The following is a 24,503-nucleotide window of genomic DNA, read 5'->3' on the forward strand; positions in this document are numbered from 1 at the left end:
TCCAAGCCATTTTTGTAGTCAATGTTTTCAATATATCATGATATTTTGGTTCTAAATTCATAAATACAGTAAGTACAACATAACATTACTGCATATTGAACTACTTTTTCTGTCAAATTTGTTGTAAACCATGATGTTTTGGTGCTTAATTTGTAAAATCATAACCTAATTTGATGTTTAATAGGCTTTTCCTTAATCTCTCCTTATTATCCAAGATATTCGCTTATCCAAGCTTCTGCCAGCCCGTTTAGCTTGGATAAATGAGATTCTACTGTATGTGCTTCTAAATCATTTCCGACATACAACATCCTTAAGATGAACCTATCATGGGGTTTTCAGCATGATTTTTTTTCAGAAGGAATTTGCCTTTGCCTTCCTCTGAGGCTGGGACAGTGTGATATTCCCAAGTGGGTTTTCGTGGATGACTGGAGAATTTAATCCTGGTCCCTGGAGTCCTTGTCCAACATTCAAACCTCTAAACCAGGTGTCCTTAAACTTTTTAAGCAGATGGCCGATCTACAATCCTTCAGACTGTTGAAGGGCCGAATTATCATTTGAAAAAAAATACAAACAAATTCCTATGCACACTACACATGTCTTATTTGTACTGCAAAAAAAATAATAATAATGAAAGAACAATACAATATTTTTTAAAAAACAATTTTAACCAATATAAACCTATCAGGATTTCAGTGGGAAGTGTGGGCCTGCTGCTGGCCCAATGAGATAGTCTAGTTAATTAGGATTGTTGTTGTTGTGTGCCTTCAAGTAATTTCAGACTTTGGGTGAGCCTAAGTCTAAAACCCCATGGGCCTTCGTTTGGGGACCCCTGCTCTAGACCATGCTGTCTTTCTTATAGTAAATGAGTAAGTGTATGTGCCTTGAAATCCCCTGTTTGTTGACTTATAATGACTCCATGAGTTTTATAAGGTTTTCTTAGAAAAAGAATACTCAGAGGTGCTTTGGCCATATATGATGTCTTACATGATTTTCAACTGCTATATAGCATTTTGCACAAATTTAATTTGTTTAGGGCTGTTTAATTTCCTGTAACATATCCCTGTAGCCTGAGGGTTTTTTTAAAAATACAGAATGTGGTATATATAAATAACTCCTTCCTTATCTAGCAATGAAATAAGTGAAAACTCTTCTTCTCCAATGCCACTACAAGTAGAGCATGCCTTATCTGGAAATTCAAAATCTTCCCAAGTGCTCTACATGAGTGGCTGAGTTAGTGACACCTTTACTTTCTAATGGTTCAATATACACATATTAAAACATTGTATAAAATTACTTTAGGGCTGTATGTATGAGGTGTGTGTGAAATGGAAATGAATTTCCCATTTAGACTTTGGCTCATCTCCAAGATAACTCATTATATACATACATTGTGGAGTACAGGTATTCAAAAAGTTCAAAACCGAAAACACTATGGCCCCAAGCATTTCAGATTGGGGATACTCAGCATACATTGGCTTTTTAAATAGATGCTGGCAGAGGAGGAAGAGATTTTGAGACTTACTGGGCCATCCATATGAACCCCATCAGAGCTCATCTTTTGTTTCTAGCTAGATGTCTGAATTTGTATTTTACTTATTTTTCTTTCCAGTGAGTTCATTTGTATAACTCTGTTTTGTGCTAATTACTGATTTCATTGCTTGCACAAAACACACCCAAATATCCTTCTCTCGGATGGCTCAAGACTCATTTCCTTGCCTTCTCCCATTTGCTTTCTCAGCCCTAATGGCAGCCTTTCTTTCTTGACTCTCTTACAGGAGGGAAGAAAACAGCTTTGAGAGAGAGCCGCTCCCATCAGAGCCTCCTGCTAAGAGGGTGTGCACCATTAGCCCAGCACCGAGGCACAGTCCAGCTCTGATGTTGCCTGTCATAAATCCAGCTGGGCAGTTCCATCCTACTCCACCCCCTCTCCAGCATTACACCCTGGAAGACATTGCAACATCCCATTTGTACAGAGATCCAAGCAAGATGTTAGAGCATAGAGAACTGAGAGATCGACATAGTATAGGTAAGGAGAACATTTTCTATCATATCCCTGCATTTCCTTGGCCATAAACATGATCAACTCCACTATTTGAATTGTAATCTGAGAATATCAGGGGTTCAAATTCTACCTCAAAAGCAGTGTTTTCTATTCTTGTATAGAGACATCAAGTGCCAACATATACCATCTGAACCCCTTTATTGATCTTGCCAATCCTTTGGGCTCTTGTCCAGACCATATTTAGAAAGTAATAGTTTCCTAGGCCTTGTATCATATCAGCTTGTGGAGATGCTTCTCTAATTGTACCATTTTCCTCACTATGCCTTCAGGATTAAATGGCGGTTATCAAGATGAACTTGTGGATCATCGTTTAACAGAGAGAGAGTGGGCTGATGAATGGAAGCATCTTGACCATGTAAGAAACTGCAGAAAGTATGTCTTGGTACGCTGCATAATAGATGTCCGCATGTTTGCTTCCGCAAATTCCAAATATGGATAGTTTCACAGAGGCGAAGTCTGTTTGTGGCTCCTGGTCACAACGGTTAAGAGCCGACGTTGTCTGTAGACAACTCCAAGGTCATGTGACTGGCATGACTACATGGAACTCGGTTACTCAGTGGGATTCAGTGGTTATACATAATTTCTTACGTGTGAGTATACACTATGTGTGGCATGTAGTGATAGATGTCAACCAACTGAGCCTGAATATATTGCACAAGATTTCCCTAGCCTAAAATGATACATTTTAATATATTGGGTTTATGGTTCCCGTCCCCTTGATCTGGTCATATAAGTGTGATTTATTCTTATAATTGTATTATTTTACTTTGTTTAATAATGTGTATTATGTTGTTATGTAATGTTTGTGTTGCTTTTATGACTGTAAACCGCCCTGAGTCCCATCCGGGAGATAGGGCGGTATATAAATAAAGTTATTATTATTATTATTATTATTATTATTATTAGTATTAGTATTAGTATTAGTATTAGTATTCCTTCATGAAAAGAGGTCATGTTCTCATGTATATCACTTGCTGGAGAACATAAGTAGAAGGGTGCTGTTGCACTCATGTCCTACTTCTGGACTTCCTATGAGTAACCAGTTCGCCAATATGTGAACAAACTGCTGGATAAGATACACCTTTGATTTGATTCAGCTTGGCTCTTCTTCTGGTCTCTCCCCATAAAACAAAAGTATGTGTGCTCACAACCAAGTTGAACTAATATAATGTTTATACGATTGTTAGTCCAGAGAGGCTGATCTTTCCCCCCAGACATCCTAGATTCATTTTCCAATAGCAATTCTTGATAAACCTACATTCCTTGGAGAAGCACTGCTGGTCAAATTAGGCAACGTAGGCTAAATGGATCAATAACACAGCCCAACCAAAGGAAAAAAAATCTTGGTGTCTTGGTTTTTAATCCTGTTTCTGGGGTTGTTTGGGGCTCTGATTCAGAAAGTTGCATTGGATAGACCACATCAGTTTTAGTTTCTTAGATTTTCATGATTATCATGATTTTCCATGGGTGAGCAGATGATAACTGGTATTTGGCATATGTTCTGTATTTCAAAACCTGGAGCTGATAGGGGGAATCTGGTGCCATTTTTGGAATCAGTAGGTCAAATATACATAGAAACAGGGCTAACATTTGAGGCACCAAAATGTGTGTTGGCCAGTGATCTGACTGGTAGAAGGAAGCATCCAAATCTATTTCCTATAGGAAGTTTGCAGACTGTCTTTAACAGGTTCAATTTCACATAGATGAAAACTGTTACATTGAAACCACCAGTAAAATGTAATTTTAAAGATTATACTACGATCCCCAGGATTGCATCCTATAAAGAGCTGCTGGGAAGCACACAGTTAAGTTTGCATTTCTGTATCCAACCAAGACTCATATTTTGTTCTTACAGTTGGCAAGCACTGCAAGGCAAATGAGTCTCAAAGGATGAAATGGCTAAGATTTTGCCAAGTAATTTGCTTTGAAAATGCTTTGCTACTGGTGGGTAGAAATTGCAAGCGAAAATCAGAGTGCTATTTTCTAACGCTGTTTATAAATAGCTGGTGAAATATTTTCAGTGTGCCCTATTCAATAAACATATCTCACATACAGAAACATGTGACCAGTAATGAGATTACATATGCAATCTCATATGGACATTGTTCACTTACATGCACAGTATTGCACCCCTTTCTACTATTCTGATAGTTTTCTGGATCAAATCTGTAATGTGAAGATTCCCAGGTTTCATTAGCAAAAGTACTTGGAGCTGTACAAGAATTCAAAAGAAAAATTCTCAAATCTGTGCTGTGGAAAATTAAAAAGGAAATGTTGTTGTACATCCAAAATTCATCTTATCCAGCATATCCAGCTTTTTTATATAATACGAACACTTATACTGGTTTAAGCTGCAGTTCTTTTTAAACTGAATGTTAAAGCCACTTTTTGAAACCTATTTGCAGTGCTCTCTATAGTTTATTTCCATGTACATAAAGCCTGGAATCCATTCCAGTTTGCCCATATAAGAGGAGTGCCTGGAATTAATGCAAATATTTCCACAATAAATAGACCAACAATGAATAAAGTTTTATATGTCACACTTTTCAAAAACTGGATATTTATTTCATGTTGGCACTCTCATTTTTGACATCATTTACTTGTATATTGTAAATCCGAAATAGTATCAAGGTGGTACTTAGCATTCAGTAAACTGTTTCACATAGAAAAATCTGCGTGTGACATTTTTTTCTCCACAGGGCCTTTCAGACAGGCCCTATATCCTAGGATCTGATCTCAAGTTTTCTGTTTTTTCTTCGTGTACTCTGTGAATGCACACTAATGGAGAGGCTGCGCCTGCGCAGGTCCCAACGGAAACTCTTCCCAAGCTGAAGTTTAAATTTTGGCGGTAGCCACGCCCCTCCGTCCCCGGAGGGCATATAAGGCAGCCCTTGGCGTCTGCTCTCCAGTTCCTTTTTTTCCGCCGCAAGGTTCACTTCGGATTCTCATGTCTACGACTCGCTTCAAGCGCTGCACTCAGTGTGCCGCTAAAATTCCTGACTCCGACGGCCACGCCAAGTGCCTCTACTGCCTCGGAGAAGCACATGTCGTCGGTACCTGCCGTTTCTGCCTGGCCCTAACGGCCCAGGCTCGAAAAAATAGAGCCGCGAGGCTTAGAGCGGCGCTCTACGAAAAATCGCTCGCTCCTGAACCCGCTCCGTCGACTTCGGGCACGAAGTCGCCGCTTAACCCGGAATCGATGTCGTCTTCAGCGGCTAAAGCCCCTTCGGTCTCGTCTAAGGCGTCCAGAGCCTCCAGGTCGTCCAAGGCCGCTAAACCACCGTGCACTCTCACCACGGCCACGGTGTCGACACGTTCTGGTCGGGTCGGTCCTTCCTCGACGTCGAGCTCGGTAGCTTCCGTTTCCTCGGCTCGATCCCAGCTCGGGGCTCCTCCATCGACCTCCGCGATGAAGATCGCCTTTAAAAGGGCTCATGAGGAAGCTCGTCGGACCCAATCCGACTCAGCAATGATCCCTCCCACACCGGGTAAATCCCTGAGGGTTCCATCAAAACAACCGCTCGCTAAGAAGAGGGCAACCCAACGCTCTTCCTCTTCTGCCTCCTCCAAGATGGATGTCCCTTCTTCGGCAACTTCTTCTAGAAGGTCTTCTCCGATCGCTCCCGCTCAGCGACCTCGCCAGCCTTCTCCTCACCAACTCTCGGACGGCGAGTTGCAGGACTCACCCCACCACTCCACTCAGACAGTGGTCAGGGTCCCATCTCCTCGACCTGCTGCTTCTCATCGTTCATCTCGTCAGCAGCTTTTTCCCCCGACCTCGACACCGGAACGGGGTAGACAAACCACTCGCCTGGCTCGAGCGGTCCAGGCTTCGGCCTCCAAACAAACTCGGCTGCAGATAGCTCCTGCTCTTGAGGCGGTGCCGCCACCAGAGACTGTGTTGTCATCTCCCCCCCAGTCCCCTCAAGGGGCTGGGGACGATGAGATAGAGATTGATCGCCCGGATTCTGCTCTCTCGGCCTCGGTGGTATCCTTAGGCCTCGATCTCTCTCCTCCCCATGATGCCTATGAGGTGGATCCTCCTTCGCCTACCGACAACATTCGGGCTTTCTCCGAGCAAATGATTAGAATGGCTGATGCCCTGGGTTTAGAAATTAAACAGACTTCCAAAGCAGTAACTGACCCGGTTTTCAAACGGGTCCAAGCCCAGGCCCCTCCAGCCACGCTGTTGCCGTTCTTACCCTATCTCCTCGATGTTATCCAATCTTCGTGGAAAACCCCCTCCTCGATCCCTCCTACCTCGAAGAGAATCGAGTCTTGGTATCGTACGGATGACGACACCTTAGAATGGCTTAAACACCACCCCGACCCGAATTCCATGGTCGTGAAGGCCTCTCAGTCCTCCGGTCGTGAATCCACTACCCCTGCAGACAGAGAGGGTAAAAGGTTCGACGCGGTCGGCAGAAAGCTCTACTCCGGAGCCCTTCTACTTTGTCGAATGGCGAACTATGGGGCCTGTATGGGGGCATACCAGCAGATCCTCTGGGAAAAAGCTCAGCCCTTCTTCGCGAAGTTGTCCGACGAAGACCGGTCGGTCATGTCCACCCTCCAACAAGAGGCCGATTCGTTAGCGCATCATCAAATCCAGATGGCTAAGCATACGGGCGACACGGCCGGCAAGATGATCGCCCACGCCATTGCCATTCGCCGCCACGCCTGGCTGAGATCTTCCGGCTTATCTTCTTCCTCGAGGCAGGTCATCGAGGACCTCCCCTTCGACGCCATGGGCCTCTTTAATGCTGGCACCGATGACAAGCTTAAAACCAACCATGACTTTAAAGTTCTAGCCACTAAATGCGGCGATCAACCCCAGGCTCACCGCACCAAGTGGTTTCCTCAACGCTTTCGACGCTTCCCGCCTCCTTCTTACCGCCAGCAATCTTTCAGACGTCCCTCGGTATCGAACAACCAAAATCGCCATCAGCCCCGTCGGGCCGCACAACCTCAAAGACAGCGCGGCCGGGCCACCCCCACCGCTGGTCAACCTATCCGGCGTTCCTGACGCCATCTCTCCTTCCAAAGACTCTTTCTCCGGTACCGATGTCGTTCTCACTCCTCCACACCCCTCTCCTCCACCAAATCAACCTCATGGTCTCTTTATAGACCGCCTGGCTCCCTTCTTTCACCGGTGGAAATCTATTACTTCAGATGCCTGGGTTCTAAAAATTGTCCAAGAAGGCTATGCCTTAGAATTCGAAGAACTCCCTCCCACCGGTCAGGTCCTTCTCTCCAACCCCTCTCAAGAAATTCTCGCAGAGGTCGACGCTCTCCTCGCCAAAGGGGCTATTCGGCCTTCTCCATCGGCACAGGACCCTCAAAGCTTCTTCTCCAGGTACTTTACGGTCCCGAAGAGGGGTGGGGGCCTCCGCCCAATTCTAGACTTGCGCATGCTCAATGTCTTCATACGCCCAACCAAGTTCAGGATGGTCTCCATCGCCTCCATCCTCCCGATGCTTCAGCGCGGAGACTACTTCGTGTCTATAGACCTCCGAGACGCCTATTTCCACGTGGCGATTCGAGAAAACCACAGGCGCTTCCTCTCTTTCAAGGTCCTCGACCAAACCTACCAGTTCACCGTTTTGCCCTTTGGCCTCGCTACCGCTCCAAGGGTCTTTACCAAAGTCGTCGCTGTCGTGGCTGCCCACCTCCGGCTCCAGGGGATCACAGTTTTTCCCTATCTAGACGACTGGCTTCTGGTCGGATCCGACCCTGTCCTACTCCGTCGACACGTCGACTACACCCTCTCTCTTCTAGATTCTCTCGGTCTCCAGCTAAACCACGAAAAATCTCACCTCATCCCGTCGAACAAGATCCGCTTCATCGGCGCCCTGTTCGACTCAATCGCTCAGACTGTCTCGCTCCCGCTCGACAGGTTTCTAGCTCTCCGTCATCAAATCATCTTCTGCGAGACCCACCGAAGAGTTCGGGCTCGATCCATTCAAATACTGCTGGGCCACATGGCCTCCACAGTCCTCACGACCCCGTTCGCCAGGCTCCGTCTCCGGTCCCTACAGAGGTGGTTCATAGATGTTTTCAAGCCATTTCGCCACCCCAACTCGAGGTTTCTCTCGATCCCGCCTCATGTTCGTCGGTCGCTTCTCTGGTGGAAGTCCCTCTCCAACGTCTGCAGGGGTCTTCCGTTTCACTCGGTTCCTCCCTCGATCACCATAACCACAGACTCATCCAATTTCGGCTGGGGAGCCCACATGAAGGGCCTCACTGTTCGGGGCCTCTGGTCTCCCTCCGAGAAGGCCAATCACATAAACTTTCTCGAACTCCTTGCTATCTTCAAGGCTCTGAAAGCCTTCTCCCGCCTGATCTCCCAAAGATCTGTCCTCGTACAGTCAGACAACACAGTAGCAGTATTCTACATCAACAAACAGGGCGGCACGGGCTCAAGGAAGCTGATGCTTCTCTCCTCCCAACTGTGGCATTGGTGCATAGCCCACAACATCCAAATCTCGGCGACTCACCTTCCCGGGATCCACAACGACTTGGCAGATGCCCTCAGCAGAATGACGACTTCCTCCCACGAGTGGATGCTCGACCCCGAGACTCTTCTTTCTCTCTTTCTCAAATGGGGTTTCCCCACCCTAGACCTCTTCGCTTCTCCCCAGAACGCTCAGCTGCCTCGGTACGGGGCAAGACTTCTCCCGTCCTCCTCTCCAGGCTGCCTGGGAGACGCCTTCCTTCTGGACTGGTCGGCGGAACCAATCTATCTCTTTCCGCCTTTTCCTCTGATACCGAAGGTCCTCCAGAGGCTCCGATCGGTACCGATGTCGGCGATCCTGATAGCGCCAGCCTGGCCTCGTCAACCGTGGTTCCCGGCTCTTCTTCATCTTTCCAAGGCGACCTTCTTCACTCTGCCTCTCCTACCACACCTCTTATCCAGAGAAAACGGCCAGATTCTGCATCCGGATCTCCCCTCTCTACATCTCACTGCTTGGAGGATTCTCGCCTGACCTCCCTCCCGCAGAACTTACAAGAGGTCCTCCGCGCAGCTCACAAGCCGGCTACAACCAGGGCCTACACTTATAAAGTCTCTCGCTTTCGTTCCTTTCTTCGCTCCCGAGGGATCACTGCTTTCCCAACCTCGGTACCGATTGTGCTGGACTTCCTTATGTCTCTAGCAGAACGAAAGCTTTCTCTTGCCTCTATGAAATCTTACCTGGCCGCTCTATCATGGTGCTTTCAGCAGCATGGTAGACCATCATTGTTTTCCGATCACCTCGTCAAGACCTTCTTAAAAGGATACAACAACATCTGCCCACCGGCCCAACCTCCTACCCCAGGCTGGAACCTCGAGCTTGTCCTTTCCCAGCTCACTGCTTCTCCCTTTGAACCTTTGGCCTCGACCGACCTACGTCTCCTTTCTTGGAAAGTTGCCTTCTTGGTGGCCATAACCTCAGCGCGCAGACCCTCGGAGCTGGCGGCCCTTCGGGTCGATGAACCCTACCTCCGCTTTCATCACGACCGCGCCGTTCTCCGTCCGGACATCACCTTCCTTCCCAAGGTGGTCTCTGCTTTTCACCTTAACCAGGACATTGTCCTTCCCGCTTTCTTCCCAGACCCCTCGTCTCCCCTTGAGCGGAGACTGCACCTCCTTGATGTGCGTAGAGCACTTCTGTTCTACCGAGACCGTACTAAGGACATTCGAAAGACCCCAAAACTTTTTGTGGCCCATGCCCCAGATAAACTGGGCAATCCTATTTCTTCTCAAAGACTCTCACACTGGATTGCTCAGGCCATTGAACTGGCCTATGAACTAGCCAAAAGACCTCCTCCCCCGTCGGTCCGCCCGCGTTCGACGAGAGGTCTCTCCACGTCGACTGCCTTCCTAAGGGGCATTTCCCTGGACTCCATCTGCAAGGCAGCGATCTGGTCTAACCCCCTTACATTTGTGTCTCACTACAGGTTAGACCAAAAGACTTTGAAGGATGCCGCCTTTGCTAGGGCGGTTTTATCCTCATGCTTGTCCTAACCTTCTGCATTTATGACTTCTATGTGGGTGCCTTTTCTCATGCGACCCTCTTGTTGTTTTTTCCTGTTTGGTACATGTTTGCACTACTCTCCTGATGATCCGTGCCTTATTGCTATTGCCTTCCCCCTTAGGGGAATGATGTTTTCCTGTTTTTCACATGTGCTCTTAAAGGGTTATATCATGCCTGACCGAACTGCCTTCGGTGTTTGGCGTGTGTTTGATGCAATACCTTAATGGGTCCTTGGACCAGGGTTTCTTTGATGTTTTCATGTTTAATAAACATATGTTTGGACAGTTTTCTCGTTGTCAGGGTTTGCTTAGCCCGCCTCCGAGACCTAAGCTTGCTAGTCTCCATTAGTGTGCATTCACAGAGTACACGAAGAAAAAGGACAGGTTGCTTACCTGTAACCATGTTTCTTCGAGTGTACTCTGTGAATTCACACAAGCCCGCCCTTCCTTCCCCTCTGGCAAACCCTCTTCCTTTCTCGTTGCCTTTGCGGCGTAGGAACTGGAGAGCAGACGCCAAGGGCTGCCTTATATGCCCTCCGGGGACGGAGGGGCGTGGCTACCGCCAAAATTTAAACTTCAGCTTGGGAAGAGTTTCCGTTGGGACCTGCGCAGGCGCAGCCTCTCCATTAGTGTGAATTCACAGAGTACACTCGAAGAAACATGGTTACAGGTAAGCAACCTGTCCTTATCCCAGATTATCTGCCAGTGGGGACTCATATAACCCAGATTAAAACAGAAAACCTGGGATCAGATCCTGGGATATTGGGCCTATCTGGAAAGGCCCACAGACAATTGTGTTGAAAGAGTCTACACACTGTTTTATTGAAAATCTGTGGCGATCTGTGAATATGTCCTGGACAATATGTGGTATAGCTCTTAGTAGGCTTTATGGCTTTGGGTGATAGACTTAGGTTTTTAAATTTTTCTATTAAAATTTTTTAAAAGTCCTCCATGTTCCAAATTAGCACATACTCAGGCACAACCATTTCCCACAATGCTAGTTTTGTTTGTAGAGTGCATAAGCTGTTATCATTTCTCCCAAGGGCACGCTCATATATGCTATTTTCCATTGTGATCTGGTACAATATGGTGCAAACTGTGCCATATTGTTTTGATGGTAGTATAATTTCCCTCTGAGTTACTTCTTTTAGACCCCCCAGAGGAGAAATACTCACAACATTCTTCTCTCCCACCCCAGGCATTGAACTGCATCATGGAAATGGTAGAGAAGACCAGGCGCTCCATGTCTGTTCTCCGCCGTTGTCAAGAGGCTGATAGGGAAGAGCTCAATTACTGGAAGAGACGGTGTAGTGAACCCACAGAGCCGCGGAAAGGGGGAAGTGACATCATCACAAGGCAGCACAGCCCAGGGAGCTCAGACTCTATTAACAGTGGTAAGGCATGAAACTCAGGGGATAGCTTCTGTTAACACTGTGTTGTGAGGTGTATGTGCATGTGCATTTCAAGTTGAGTTCAAAAGGATAATTATCACACAGCTTTGGATCACAGAAGAGTCTTTTTCATTGTAGCCCAGTAACTCAATAGGTTCAAAACGTCCAGATTATTAGTGGGGCAGTTCTACAAGTTTACAGTAATTTGCGCAATCTCTGTTATGTTTTACGCTATCAAGACCAGGCTAGGGATCAGAATGCTACTCAAATATAAAAGATTGGTTTCAATTTAGGGAATATAATCTTTTATGGCACCTTCAGTCAATCTTCACCTTACTCAGGGTGCATCTGCACTGTAGAATTAATGTAAATTGACACCACTTTGACTGTCATGGTTCAATGCTATGGGATCCAGGAATTTGTAGTCAATGAGGCCCACTATTGCAGAGAAAGCTAAAGACCTTGTAAAAATACAACTCCTGTAACCCCATAGCATTGAGCCATGGCAGGTACAGTGGTATCAAACTGCAGTAATTCTACAATGTAGATGTACCCCGAGTCTCTGTGAATCTTAGTGTTCCAGTTCTCAAAGGACTGATCCTTTAAAATTCAGCTGTTGCTTTAAGTTGCCTGCAATTCCTGAAAAACAAGGTGCTGTGTAAATGCCATTAGCAAGGATTAATGTCCATTACAGCAGGTGAACGCAGATGTTTAATGAGATACATTTAGAAGTGTGTAGCCTGTGAGGACAAGAGTATTAAAAGATGGAAATGGCATGTGCTGTATAATAAATTACATAGGACATCAAATTAAAAGCAGCCATTTTTCATTTTGCCATGTGATGAACACTCTTAACTTCAGAAATCGCCAGGCTTTAGATTAATGTGATTAATCCTGCCCTGTTCTCATTGAGCCACCTCTTGCTGAACAGATCTTAGGAGTTAGGAGAGGGAACATTTCTGCCTCTAATATTCCTGACAACACTCTTCCTGCTACAGAATCTCAGCGGGAGTTCAGCAGCCGGTCAGGAGGAACTGCCAGTTATGTCACAGAGGAGATATGGAAAAAGGCTGGTAAGTAAGGAGATCTTCTTCAAAGGACCAAAGCATTTGAGATGTCAGAGGAGAGAGAAATACACAGGCTTGATTTGAGGAAACAAAAAATATATTGCTGTCTCATTACCTTATCAGTAATAGTGAGACCCAACTTTCTGCTTGTTGGTTTGATCAGCATCTTCAGCATCCTGTGAAATTCTCTTAGCCATTCGTGCAGTTAGATCTCTGCAACACTGGCTCTTATCTGGGCCAACAAAGGACATTTTGCTGCACGGGAGATACAGTAACAAGATACCCCTCCGCCCCAAATGCCATTTATAGAAGCCAACTGGAATGATAAATGAATCCTTCATCTGGACGCAGTTGGCTAGTTTAGGAGACATAGAACAGACTGCTGAGCAAATAGTTTTCTTCTCCAACACCTTTCTGCCATCTCCTAGCATTTACCACTTGAGGTGACTTGCCTCAGCATTGCCTGATGATAGGTAACTGGTGTTTAAAATAGAACTATCCAGGAAACTGTGACAATCAAATATGAATCAGTTAAATATGCCCTCTTTCTCCCAACATAGACTCTCATGCAGCTACTAACATAAAAGCTGCTAGTTAAAAAAACAGGAGAATGTTGTTTAATGATAAAATTATAATTATAGTTTAGCTTTAGAACTAAAAGATGAAATAAACATGTTTGCCTTTAGAGCAGGTAATAATTTCTCCCTTCTCCTTTTCTTGGGAGAGATACTTATCATAGTAGCTGGTTAAAAATGTAAAAATAAATAAATACACAACAGAGAGGAAAGAGCTTCCTTTGCCCACACTGACATTTGATCCTATTGGCTGTTGTGATTCATGCAGTTTTGTTAATGATGCAACAAAGTTACCTCTTATATGATGATATCATAGATGCTTGTAAACAGATGGTTGTAAACAGAATCATTGCATTGTGGACAAATGAGGCTGAGAAGGAGAAGAAAGTGCCACCCCAAAGCATCAGCAGCCAAAGGAACAAAAAGGTGCCAAATGGCATCAAAGCAATGCACATGTATCTAGGTGGGTATATTTTGGGTAACCACTTTGGCTGTGTCAATAGTCTATTTCTGGAAGGAATGGGGGAAAATATGTTTTCGAATATGACTCATTAAGGAGATCTATCTTTCCCAAGGAAATGTTGTATGATGTTTAGGACTAAAACTCCCATCAACCTCACTTAGCATGGCCAGTGGCTTTGGATGACATAGAATCATAGACTTTTAGATAGCATAGGTTGAAATGTATGTAAAGTGTTGGGGAAGGCTGGGGAAGAAGAACCAGGATGAATTTATTCTAATCTTTGAGGCTTTCTAGGCATATATGGTCAAGTTAGAATTTCTCAGCTTCGGTTATTTGATTCATTGGATGGTGAGGGTAAAGTGAGGTTTTATTTATATACGATCACTATTCCCTTCCCTTTCTCTCTGCTGGCTCAACTCTTATAGTTCAGGTCTAGTACATGTTTATGAGCCTTAGTTACTGCAAGATAGTTGACTTGATACTACTGCAGTTTAAACTGTTTCCACCATGTTGCATTGTTTGATATGTTTTGCCATGTTTAAATTATTATTATTATTATTATTATTATTATTATTATTATTATTATTGTTATTTTAAAAATCCATTGTGAAGCCATTTGATGAGACTCTTGTTTTCCTCCAGAAGAAGCTGTGAATGAAGTGAAACGCCAGGCCATGTCTGAAGTCCAAAAGGCTGTTGCAGAGGCTGAGCAGAAGGCCTTTGAAATGATTGCCTCTGAAAGGGCCCGCATGGAGCAGACCATTGCAGATGCAAAGCGGCAGGCCACTGAAGATGCTTTCCTAGTGATCAATGAGCAGGAGGAGTCTACAGAGGTGAGGAGACAATGGAAACTTTGCCGAGTCTTGGCAGCACAGGTGAAAAGTCCTAAGGGAAGATCATGAAGATGGCTGACATGGCTTTATTTAGGTTAAATTAAACTCTGTTATGTCTGATCTTGACAAACCAAAGAGTGACTTGGTATTGTCCCGATCTTCAAGAAGGGAAAATAAAGAGGACCCAAACAATTACTGTCCAGTCAGCCTAACATCAATACCAGGAAAGATTCTGGAACAGATCATTAAGGAGGCAGTCTACAATCACTAATAAAGGAATGCTGTGATTACTAAAAGTCAACATGAATTTCTCAAAAACAAGTCATTCCAGACTAATCTGATCTCTTTTTTTGATAGAGTTACAAACTTGATAAATGCAAGGAATGCTGTGGATCTAGCATATCTTGATTTCAGTAAGGCTTTCGACAAAGTCCCCCATGACCTTCTTACGAGCAAGTTAGTCAAATGTGGGCTAGGCAATACTGCTACTAGGTGGATCTGTAATTGGTTAAATGACTAAACTCAAAGTGTGCTCACCAATGGTTCCTCTTGCCTTGCTCGACAACAGTCCATGTGAGAAAGATCTTTGAGTCTTTGTGGTCAAGTTGAACATGAGCCAACAATGTGATGCAGCAGCTAAAAAAGTCAATGGGATTTTGGGCTGCATTAAAACAACTATAGTGTCTAGATTGAGGGAAGTCATGGTGCCTTTATATTCTGCTTTGGTTAGACCTCACTCAAAACACTGTGTCCAGTTCTGGGCACTACAGTTCAAAAGAGATATTGAAAAGGTGGAAGGTGTCCAGAGGAGGATGACTGAAATGATCAAAGGTCTGGAGACCATGCCCCATGAGGAGTGTCTTAAAGAACTTGGTCTGTTTAGCCTGCAGAAGAGAAGGTTGAGAGGAAACATGATAGCCATGTATAAATATGTGAAAGGGTATCAAAAAGAATAGGGAGCAGACTTGTTTTCTGCTGCCCTTGAAACTAGGACTAGGAGCAGTGGGTTCAAATTACAGGAAAGAAGATTCCACTTAAACATTAGGAAGAACTTCTTGACCATAGGAGCTGTTCAACAGTGGAACTCTCTGCCACAGAGTGTGGTGGAAGCTTCTTCCTTGGAAACTTTTAAACAGAGGCTAGATGGCCATCTGTCAGGGATACTTTGATTGTGTTTTTCCTGCATGGCAGGGGGTTGGATGGCCCAAGTAGTTTCTTCCAATTCTTATTCTTTGATTCTATGAAAGAGTTTTTTTTATAGTAGCCTCTAATCCAGAGTCACAGAGCTATGATGTTTCTCAACCATCAGTGGGAAACAAGAGTAATCTACATGATGAAGAGGTGTCTTATTGATACTAATAAAATGATTGTTAACAATACTACTACAATTTGTAATATATATTTTTGGAGCTGTCATACTGAAATATATGTTCAACAGCAATAATACAATTTTGCACAGCTAATACACTCAACTGCTCTCCACCTTTTTGGGTTTCACTTTTGCAGATATGATTAAGATATTTTCTCTGGGATTCTCAAAGTCCTTCAGCATAACTTTGTTGTCAACCCCTGAAAATGTAGCAGTATTTGTTCCTTGACAATTATTGGTTTGACTTAAAATGGGAAGAGCTGAAGAGCAGTGGCAGTGGGCACAGGGTCATCAGTCACAGTAGAACTTCCTATCCCTTCTAGGTGACACTGGCTAGTTTCTAAGGATTTTGGCAGCTGATGGAATTCAGTTAAATAAATACACCTTTATAAGATTGTCACAACAAAAAACACTCTTCCCCCCAGTTTCTGCCATGAACCCTCAAGTGTAGCAAACAATGCATAAGTGATCAGCTAATCATTGTAATACTCAAGTGTTTCCTCCTGCAATTGCAAACTTGTTACACATTGTAAATCCATGTATCCTGATGAGTCATCTACCTTTATATATATACATATATACATATTATACATAATATATATATATATATATATATATATATATATATATTATTGTTTTGCCTCACTCCCACCCTCTGCCTTTTAAAATTTATTATTGTTGTTGTTGTTGTTGTTATGAGTAATCCACCTTGGAAGGTTTTCACGTTCCTCTTCCAAATGAGGTTGTTCAAATCCTCAGTATGGCAATCTTAACTGAAAGTTGATTTGTGAAGTATATATTTGTGAGTTGATACTTGTTATCCCACTGTGATTATTTCACTTGGGATTAGTTGTAAGTAGGCTGTCACATAAATAGAATTTGAAAAACTCTTCCCTTCTATTATAGAACACATTTCAATACCCTAGATGTAAAAGTTTTCCCCACCACCAGGAAATTGAAGCTGTTCCTTGTGTAGCTTTTTCCTGGACATTTTAGTCATCCTTGAAATGATAATCGGACCTCTTGATTGGCAAGTGGCTTTAACAGAGATATTCTTTCTTTTCTTTTCCAGAGCTGCTGGAACTGTGGCCGCAAAGCCAGCGAGACGTGCAGCGGGTGCAATATTGCCCGCTATTGTGGCTCCTTTTGCCAACACAAAGATTGGGAAAAGCACCACCGGATCTGTGGGCAGAGCTTGCACAGCCAGGTCAAACCAATCCCTTTACCAGCAGGGCGGTCCACATCAGCTGCTGTGAAAACCGTAGACGGGATAGCAAGTCCAGCTTTGGAGAAGACGTCTACCACCACCTCGCGATCCTCCACCCCAGCGTCTGTGACAGCAATAGACTCAAATGGTCTCTAAAAAGGAAGGTTTCATTCAGCACATTTTTATTTGTTTTCTACATTTTAAAATAAAACACCTCAAAACGTGGTCAAAAGTTTGTCCTTCAGCACAAAGGCATTAACGTTATTATGTCTGTCGCAGTTTGACATGATTTTTAGGAATTCATGTCCACCCTCCGGAACTAGGATCTCAGGATTGTCTCCCTGGTTTCCTGGAATCCATGAGGACTTTGGGCCTGTTACTTTGTTTCATCTAAAGTTCCTTAAATGAGATTTTATTGTTATCCTGTCATGCTTCTTAATAGATCAGTCTCCATTTTAATCACAAAGCATAGTTGTTTGGGCAGATTCTCCTCTCGGTTTGAAATTTAGATTCATCCATTGTACAATCTTAGACTGTCGATGCACACAAACACCATGACTCTGGGCTTGAACACACTGTGGCAAGTGGGCCATTATTAGAAACTATTTTCTTAGAAAAAAAAACCTCTATCAATTGAAATGAGGGATAAGAAGAAGATTGTTTATTAGTTCTACCTATTTTCATCTTCCTTCCTTCCATCCTCTATCCAAGGTTGTGTATGTATTTTTATCAGCATCTCACCACTCCTTTTATTTTCCCCCACCATTCTCAGTCTGGATACATGGGATGGAAGAAGGAGGCAGCAGAAAGATGCTATTTTTGTTTGTTAAAAGGAGGATCTAAAACATCTTCATGTAATGACTCACCAGCTATCTCACTTCACCCATTTAATCCCTTCTAGTCAGAGAGCAGATGGTTTATGTTGTACTTGGGGCTTGACAGATTGAAATGTTCAATCCAAAGATGTTTGCAAAATGTTTTCCTGCTCTTTGCCATCTTTTAAATTGGTTTATCTTGTAACTGTTATTCTGTCTTTGCATTGGAGTTGTTGGCTATAAATATATTATTGGAGGTTCATCCTTGTATACATTAGGTGCTGGTCTTTTAATTTCTGTTCCAGTCTTTCATAGCATGCTCGCAAAACCAAGCAGAGTTTTGGCTAGTTATAATAACTTACAGAAACACCAAAGGCTACTACAGTTCTCTTTCTTCTCTCGTCATTGTATGTTGACTCCAATTAAAACTTTCCTACAGGGAAAATCTTGCAGTGTGATACCTTGCCAAAGCATTTGACTGTGGATCCGAGTTCTGCCCCTTGCATCTTTTCATACCTACTGCGTTCTTCTGTTGTATTTTGGAAAATATCTGTAGAGCAGCAGCTAGGTAAAAACAGCCCCCCCCCCCCCGATCATATAGAGTCATTCTGTTGTTTAAAACTGGGCTGAGCAACCTATAACCCTTCAACTATTGTTGAATTTATTTATTTCGTGTCAAAAGCATTGCATTGTTGAATTACAACTCCTATTATCCTTCCCCATTGGCTTTGTTAGTTAGGAGTTGCAAATTGACAGTATTTGGAGGGCCACAACTTTTGGGGAAGAATTTAAATCACGAAGTTGTGTCACCCCTTATTGAACATGCCAAATTGCCAACTAGACATGAAGATCAGACCAAAGTTAACAAATAAGGGCAATCACCAAAATGCCACACGTGAAAAACTATAGCTTTGATACCTTGGTTGTGTAAGATCTCAGGGAGCTGGTCAAGAGGTGAGAAGGTTATCTTCCCAAACATCAAGGCGCTCAAGTTTGAGTCATTTCTTTCCACACAGCTGCTTTTAACCAACACCACAACCGCACACACAAACAAAAACATTGGGAAATAATGTTTACATATCTCAAGTCATCTTTAGTTTAATATTTAAAAGAGTCGCTCTGTAAGGTTTACTTTTGAGGCATTATTGTGATTGGTTCACACATACACTATGTAGGAGGAAGTACACTGTGCTCTCCCACTTTTAACTTTGCAGCAAAACTGTTCTGTTTTATTTCAATATTTTGCCGATCTTCAATCGGAAGAAGAAAAAAATGATGGTACAGAGTTAGGAGGAGGATAGAAACAGATGTTGTTTGAATGAAGCTGAAACATGGTTTGATATTGTATCTGAACCAGAAGGGGCAACTGTCAGAGGTTAAGGGGCCAGATTTGTGCACAACATGGCCAGGGCTGCATCCCCCATTGAAGAAGAAGGTTTTCCCATGTGTCCCTCCTTTTCTGGGTCATTTCCTCTTGGTTAAAAAGGCTTCATCTTGTGCTAAAATGATCAAATGCCCCCCTCCCAATACATTTAAGGGCATTTTTAAAATAAAAAATGGGTCCTGGGGGCCACATACAGCCAACAACTATGTTTTTCCCACCTTTATCTAAATCACCCCATTTTAGGCCAATAGGAGGTACATTATAAATTATCTTTTTTCCCCTTTTTCATATATTATGTGTCTTAATGTATCCAGATATGCAACTGCTTGGAAAAATAACATCCAAAATCATATGTGAAACCCCTCCCTTAGTGACACATTGCCAAAGAGGGAAATCTTATGATCTGTGAGGAGGAGGAATAAGCATCTGAAGATAGCAAAATATTCTGATTTATTGGCATCTCCAGGTGGAACCAATAAAGCAGAAGTCCAAAATACCAAGAGCTTGAAAAGAAATTGAAAAGTGTTGACAGAAACATTTATTGTTCCAACTGTTTCATTAGGGATATCTTGAATAATGAAGTTACCAAATTTACTTGCTGTCCACCTTCACAGATGTCGGATAATATCAACAATAAGAGGCCTAAATCAATTGCTAGTCTCATTTATAATTGACCAAGGAGATACATTTAAGTGGTGGTGTATTGTTTAGTAACTGATTGAATAGATCTGGTCTTGAAGGGACTAGCACTTGGATTTAGACTATTTCCCTGATGAACTGCTATGTTTAAAAGAATCTGAAATACTTTGGAATAATAAATACGTTTTGTGTACTACATTTTTTAAATTCTTGGTCATCTCTGTTAGCTGCAGAACTTTCCCTACCATTTTGAAAAGTCTTGGACTTCTAGTGCTATAAGGATCTGCTAAAATCGTTCTCTTCAGCAGAGATCCTTAAAAATATGATGTGAAATTATTGGTTTAAAAATCTCAGTGGCCATTTGACACTTTGAAGAGAACTGAATTTTGCAAGATCAGTTCCAAAGAACTGTGAGTCTGCATCTGTGTGAGTGTGTGTATGTGTGTGAGACAGAACGCCGGTATTCTGAAATTGAGTGTAAATAGACAGTCTTCCATAACTTAACTTGCAGTTACAATGGCTTGCTATATATTAAAAGAAAAATATGTTAATGTAAATAAGTGAAATACTACCTGTCATGATTTTAAAATGATTTTTGAAAATGGGAGTGAAAGATGTGAAATTCTACTATGGGAAGACTTTGTGGATTCTGTTTTCTATATCCATTTTTTGTCATTTGGTTCTATACTAGGATACTTTTTGTTACCTATTTCATGCCCATAACTTATTTAATGTACTGTATAAAGGAACCCAAACTGTTACAGATGTATTTAGTTTGTTTTACTCACAGTAGTCAATAAAAAGACTATATTCACCTTACAATGCCTGCCTGCCTTCACTTGGTTGTTTAGAACAAGGCTTCTTAAACTTTTTCCTCTCATGACATATTTTCACCTAAGAAATTTTACATGACCCTGGGTATATAATAGGTATAAAAACCAAACATTTACTGCAAATAAACCAGCATTTGTGAAATCTGGTGATTTTCCTTTTCGTGGAATACTGCTGAAGCATTTTCTGTAAAGTCCACTGTAAACACTGCATGTTATTGCTAACAGATTTGTGTAAATGCATGGCATTTTACTGTTGCTAAATTTTTCATGACCCCAACATTGAGTTAAGGGGACCACATTTGGGATCGAAATCCTCAGTTTAGGGAGCTGTGCTATAGAACACAACTCTTTGAACAATGATAGCCAATGTATAAAATGCAGTATGGGTCCACATGCAATTGCAGTTTTGGAAAAGTGAAACAATCTTGTTACAAAACAACTTGGGTCACATAGTGTGTGTTAATTTGTGTGTGTGTGCTTTATATATAAAAAATTATATTTTTCCCAATCTCCTATGAAGATTGTTAACATCCTATAATGTACTAACTGCTAGACTGAACATTTTACAGAACATGTAGATTGAAAGAGCACAAGAGTGTGTCTGTCATCCAGCACTTTAGGAGGATCCTACATAATGCATTTTCATTCAATGCTTTTAAAGACCAGAAGTGGCACTTTGATCGAAGCCTAGAAGCGGTAAAGAAAAAGTGAGTTGTATGGATCTGAACTTTGGGAAACAAAGCAAAAGTATGCTGATGACACCCAAATATATTTCTCTATACCTTCAAAAATAGCATTAGCTAAGGATAGGGTGTTGCCTCTGAATGGAGGTAATGGGATAGATGAGGAAAAACATTGAAATGGAATCAAGACAAAACAGATGTTTGCCATCAAGGGTCCTAATTTGGGGGTGGAGTTGAGTTAACCAGTTCTGGATGGGTTATACTCCTACTGAAAGACTGTCCACAGCTTAGGAGTGCTCCTGGATCTCTCCAAATGTTAGCCCAGATGGTCAGGAGTGCTTGCTATCATATTTAGCTGATACGTCAGCTGCGCCCCTTCCTAGAATTTGAGGACCTAAAGAAGGTAGTGCATGTGCTGGTAACCTCAAGCTTGGTCTTCTGCAACGTGTTGTACATTGGGTTTCCACTGTACCAAGTTCAGAAACTCAAATTAGTTCAAAACATAGCAGCCAGATTGGTTACAGGAACATTTAGGAATGAGCATATTACTAAAGTCATTCAACTGGTTGCCAGTTTCCGAGCGAAGTACAAAGTGGGTTTTTTTTTACCTTGAAAGCCCTACATGGTTTGGGTCCAACTGAAACTTAAAACATGAGGTGCATCTACATTATAGACTCAATGCAGTTTGACACCACTTTATCTTCCACCACTCAATTACGGTAGATGGAATCCTATGGTTTGCAGTTTGGCACAGTTCCAGCACTATTTGGCAGGGAAGACTAAACTCCATAGCACTGGGCCATGGCATGGCACTTAAAGTGGTGTCAAACTACATTGATTCTACAGTGCAGATGTACCCATGGTGAAAATGCAGCATAAATAGGCATATGAAAGCAAAAACAATGTGGTGGGGGGGCAAGTATGGCCTTGCAAATTCTCCTAAGAAACTATTGCATTACCTAACCATCCACAGCTGTCCACCTAATCTATCTGCATGACTCATTTTCATTCCTATTCATTACATGTCTGATATCAAAGAACCATTTTATCCTCCTTAAATTGAATGAATTTAATTTTTCTCCTGGCTTATTTGCAATATAAAATCAATGATTGATTGCAGTGTAGGTTAAAACAAAATATAGCTAAAACATTGTAATACACACCCATCCACAGACAGATGGAAAGACAACAGAGAGATTGCCAAATTGACTGTTGACTATAAACTCCTATACCTAACTTATACCACAATGTGGCGCCTGTGATCTGTCTTTAGAACCAAAGGCCTCTTTGCTAGTTTGCTTGAATCTTTTCATTGTATTTTGGCTGCTATGTACCTTGGTGATTCAGACTAGAGCTGAATTAACATTTTTTACCCCAGTGGAATCCGGCAAAAAATTAATACGTTGAAGCTTGCAATATAATACGTGCATTTCCACAAGGAACAAACTGTGATTGTTCTAGTACTCTTATTAGATTGGCCCTATTTAGAATTTGAGTGGGGAAGTTAAAAACTCAAGTTGTAAACTAGGCAAAACAGTAGTTCTTAATCTCTCTTTCACTCGCATTCACACACATCCCCCTCGATGGATTGTCACCTTGCCGTGGTGAGGGGGCTTGCGTGTTCTGTTGAACCTGTGGGCACAACCACTGGAGTGATGCACTCCCAGGAGTGGCCGCAGGGGAGGTTCTAGACCAAGCACAATCCGAAGACACAAAGACCTCAACGGCGGAGCAGGCGGAGGATAACATGGTACATGTTACAACGGCTGTGAAGGCAGAAGAAGGCTGCAACAGACTGAGAAGCCACTCTTCATTGTGTTAACCACACCACTGCTGGAACCTCACTCTGTGAAGACTGTGTGTTGACCGGCCGTGCACCGATCTCCGCACATTAAAAAAAAATCACGCACAGGCATCTTCCAACAAAAAAAAAAAACAAACCTACAAAAGTCCCATGGCGATCAGCGAGTGGCGACGGGGGCAGGACTGTGAAATCTGGAAGCCCCTAGTCACAGACTGGCACATGGGCGGTGGATATGGACTCAGTCATTCTACCTCAAGGACCGAGGCAGTTGAGTAGTCTGGCAGCTGTATCCATGACTGAGCAGCCCTTTTTAGGATCCGCTCTGCTCACCCCACATGGGGAAGGGGCTAGAAAAGGTGCCCTAAACATAGTCTGCCTCCCCTACCCTGACTGGATTGCCGCATCCAGAGGGGTCACACTCTGCGGCCAAAAAAGAGAAATGAACTTTTGAAAATGGAACGTACGGACACTGTTAGATAACACTGACAGTGAACGCCCCGAACGCAGGACTGCTATCATTGCAAGGGAGCTGGGACGCTTTAAGATCGACATAGCAGCCCTTCAGGAGACCCGGAGAGCAGGAGAGGGACAGTTGAAGGAAGAAAAGGGAGGCTACACCTTCTTCTGGAAGGGACTGCCTGAAGAAGAGCGAAGAATACACGGAGTTGGCTTTGCGATCAGAAACGACCTGGTGAAGCACCTGACTGAAGCACCCACTGGCATCAATGAACGACTCTCAACCCTCCGAATTAACCTTGCCAAAAACCAACAGGCAACCATCATTTGCGCCTATGCACCAACTCTAGATGCTGACGAAGACATCAAGGAAAAATTTTACTGTCAGCTGGACACCATCCTATCGGAGATACCTAAGGAGGACAAAATCATCCTCCTGGGGGACTTTAATGCCAGAGTCGGAAGGGACTCCGACCTGTGGCCAGGGATCATAGGAAAAGACAGGGTCGGAAACAGCAACTCAAATGGCATCTTGCTTCTCACCAAATGTGGAGAGCACAACCTTGTCATCACCAACACGCTCTTCCGCCAGAAAAACAAGCTCAAGACATCATGGAAGCACCCTCGGTCAAAGCATTGGCACCTCTTGGACTATGTTATCACATGTGCCAGAGACCGCCGCGATGTGCTTCTCACAAGAGCCATGACAGGTGCTGATGACTGCTGGACGGACCACAGGTTAATCCAATCCACGATGGCTATCAAGATCGTCCCCAAACGCAGACTCCAAGGAAGAAAAACAAGGCGCAAAATGAACACCCAAGCCCTTCAGGAGCCCTCCAAACGAGCCCTTCTCCAAACAACACTCAAGGATCATCTACCCACAGAACACCCCGAAAATGTTGAGGAAC

At 43.2% G+C, this 24,503-nt stretch overlaps 1 protein-coding gene across 10 annotated transcripts in view; it reads left to right on the top strand.

Annotated features, from left to right (window-relative positions):
* The window catches only part of cbfa2t2 (CBFA2/RUNX1 partner transcriptional co-repressor 2), a 104,907-nt gene extending 84,269 nt beyond the window's left edge, over positions 1-20,638 (top strand). For 4 of the 10 annotated variants that reach the window (XM_062978795.1, XM_062978793.1, XM_062978796.1 and 1 more), the window contains exons 6-12: positions 1,776-2,026; positions 2,332-2,444; positions 11,272-11,467; positions 12,463-12,537; positions 13,423-13,569; positions 14,212-14,402; positions 16,844-20,638. In XM_062978795.1, the coding sequence (XP_062834865.1) occupies positions 1,776-2,026; positions 2,332-2,444; positions 11,272-11,467; positions 12,463-12,537; positions 13,423-13,569; positions 14,212-14,402; positions 16,844-17,134 (1,264 nt within the window). In that variant the 3' untranslated portion in view covers positions 17,135-20,638. The remainder of the gene's footprint in view (positions 1-1,775; positions 2,027-2,331; positions 2,445-11,271; positions 11,468-12,462; positions 12,538-13,422; positions 13,570-14,211; positions 14,403-16,843) is intronic. The other 6 variants (XM_062978792.1, XM_062978794.1, XM_062978797.1 and 3 more) reach the window with 6 other exon arrangements.
* Positions 20,639-24,503: the final 3,865 nt, after the last annotated feature.

The sequence above is a fragment of the Anolis carolinensis genome, chromosome 4 (assembly GCF_035594765.1).
Source record: "Anolis carolinensis isolate JA03-04 chromosome 4, rAnoCar3.1.pri, whole genome shotgun sequence".
Taxonomy (NCBI): domain Eukaryota; kingdom Metazoa; phylum Chordata; class Lepidosauria; order Squamata; family Dactyloidae; genus Anolis; species Anolis carolinensis.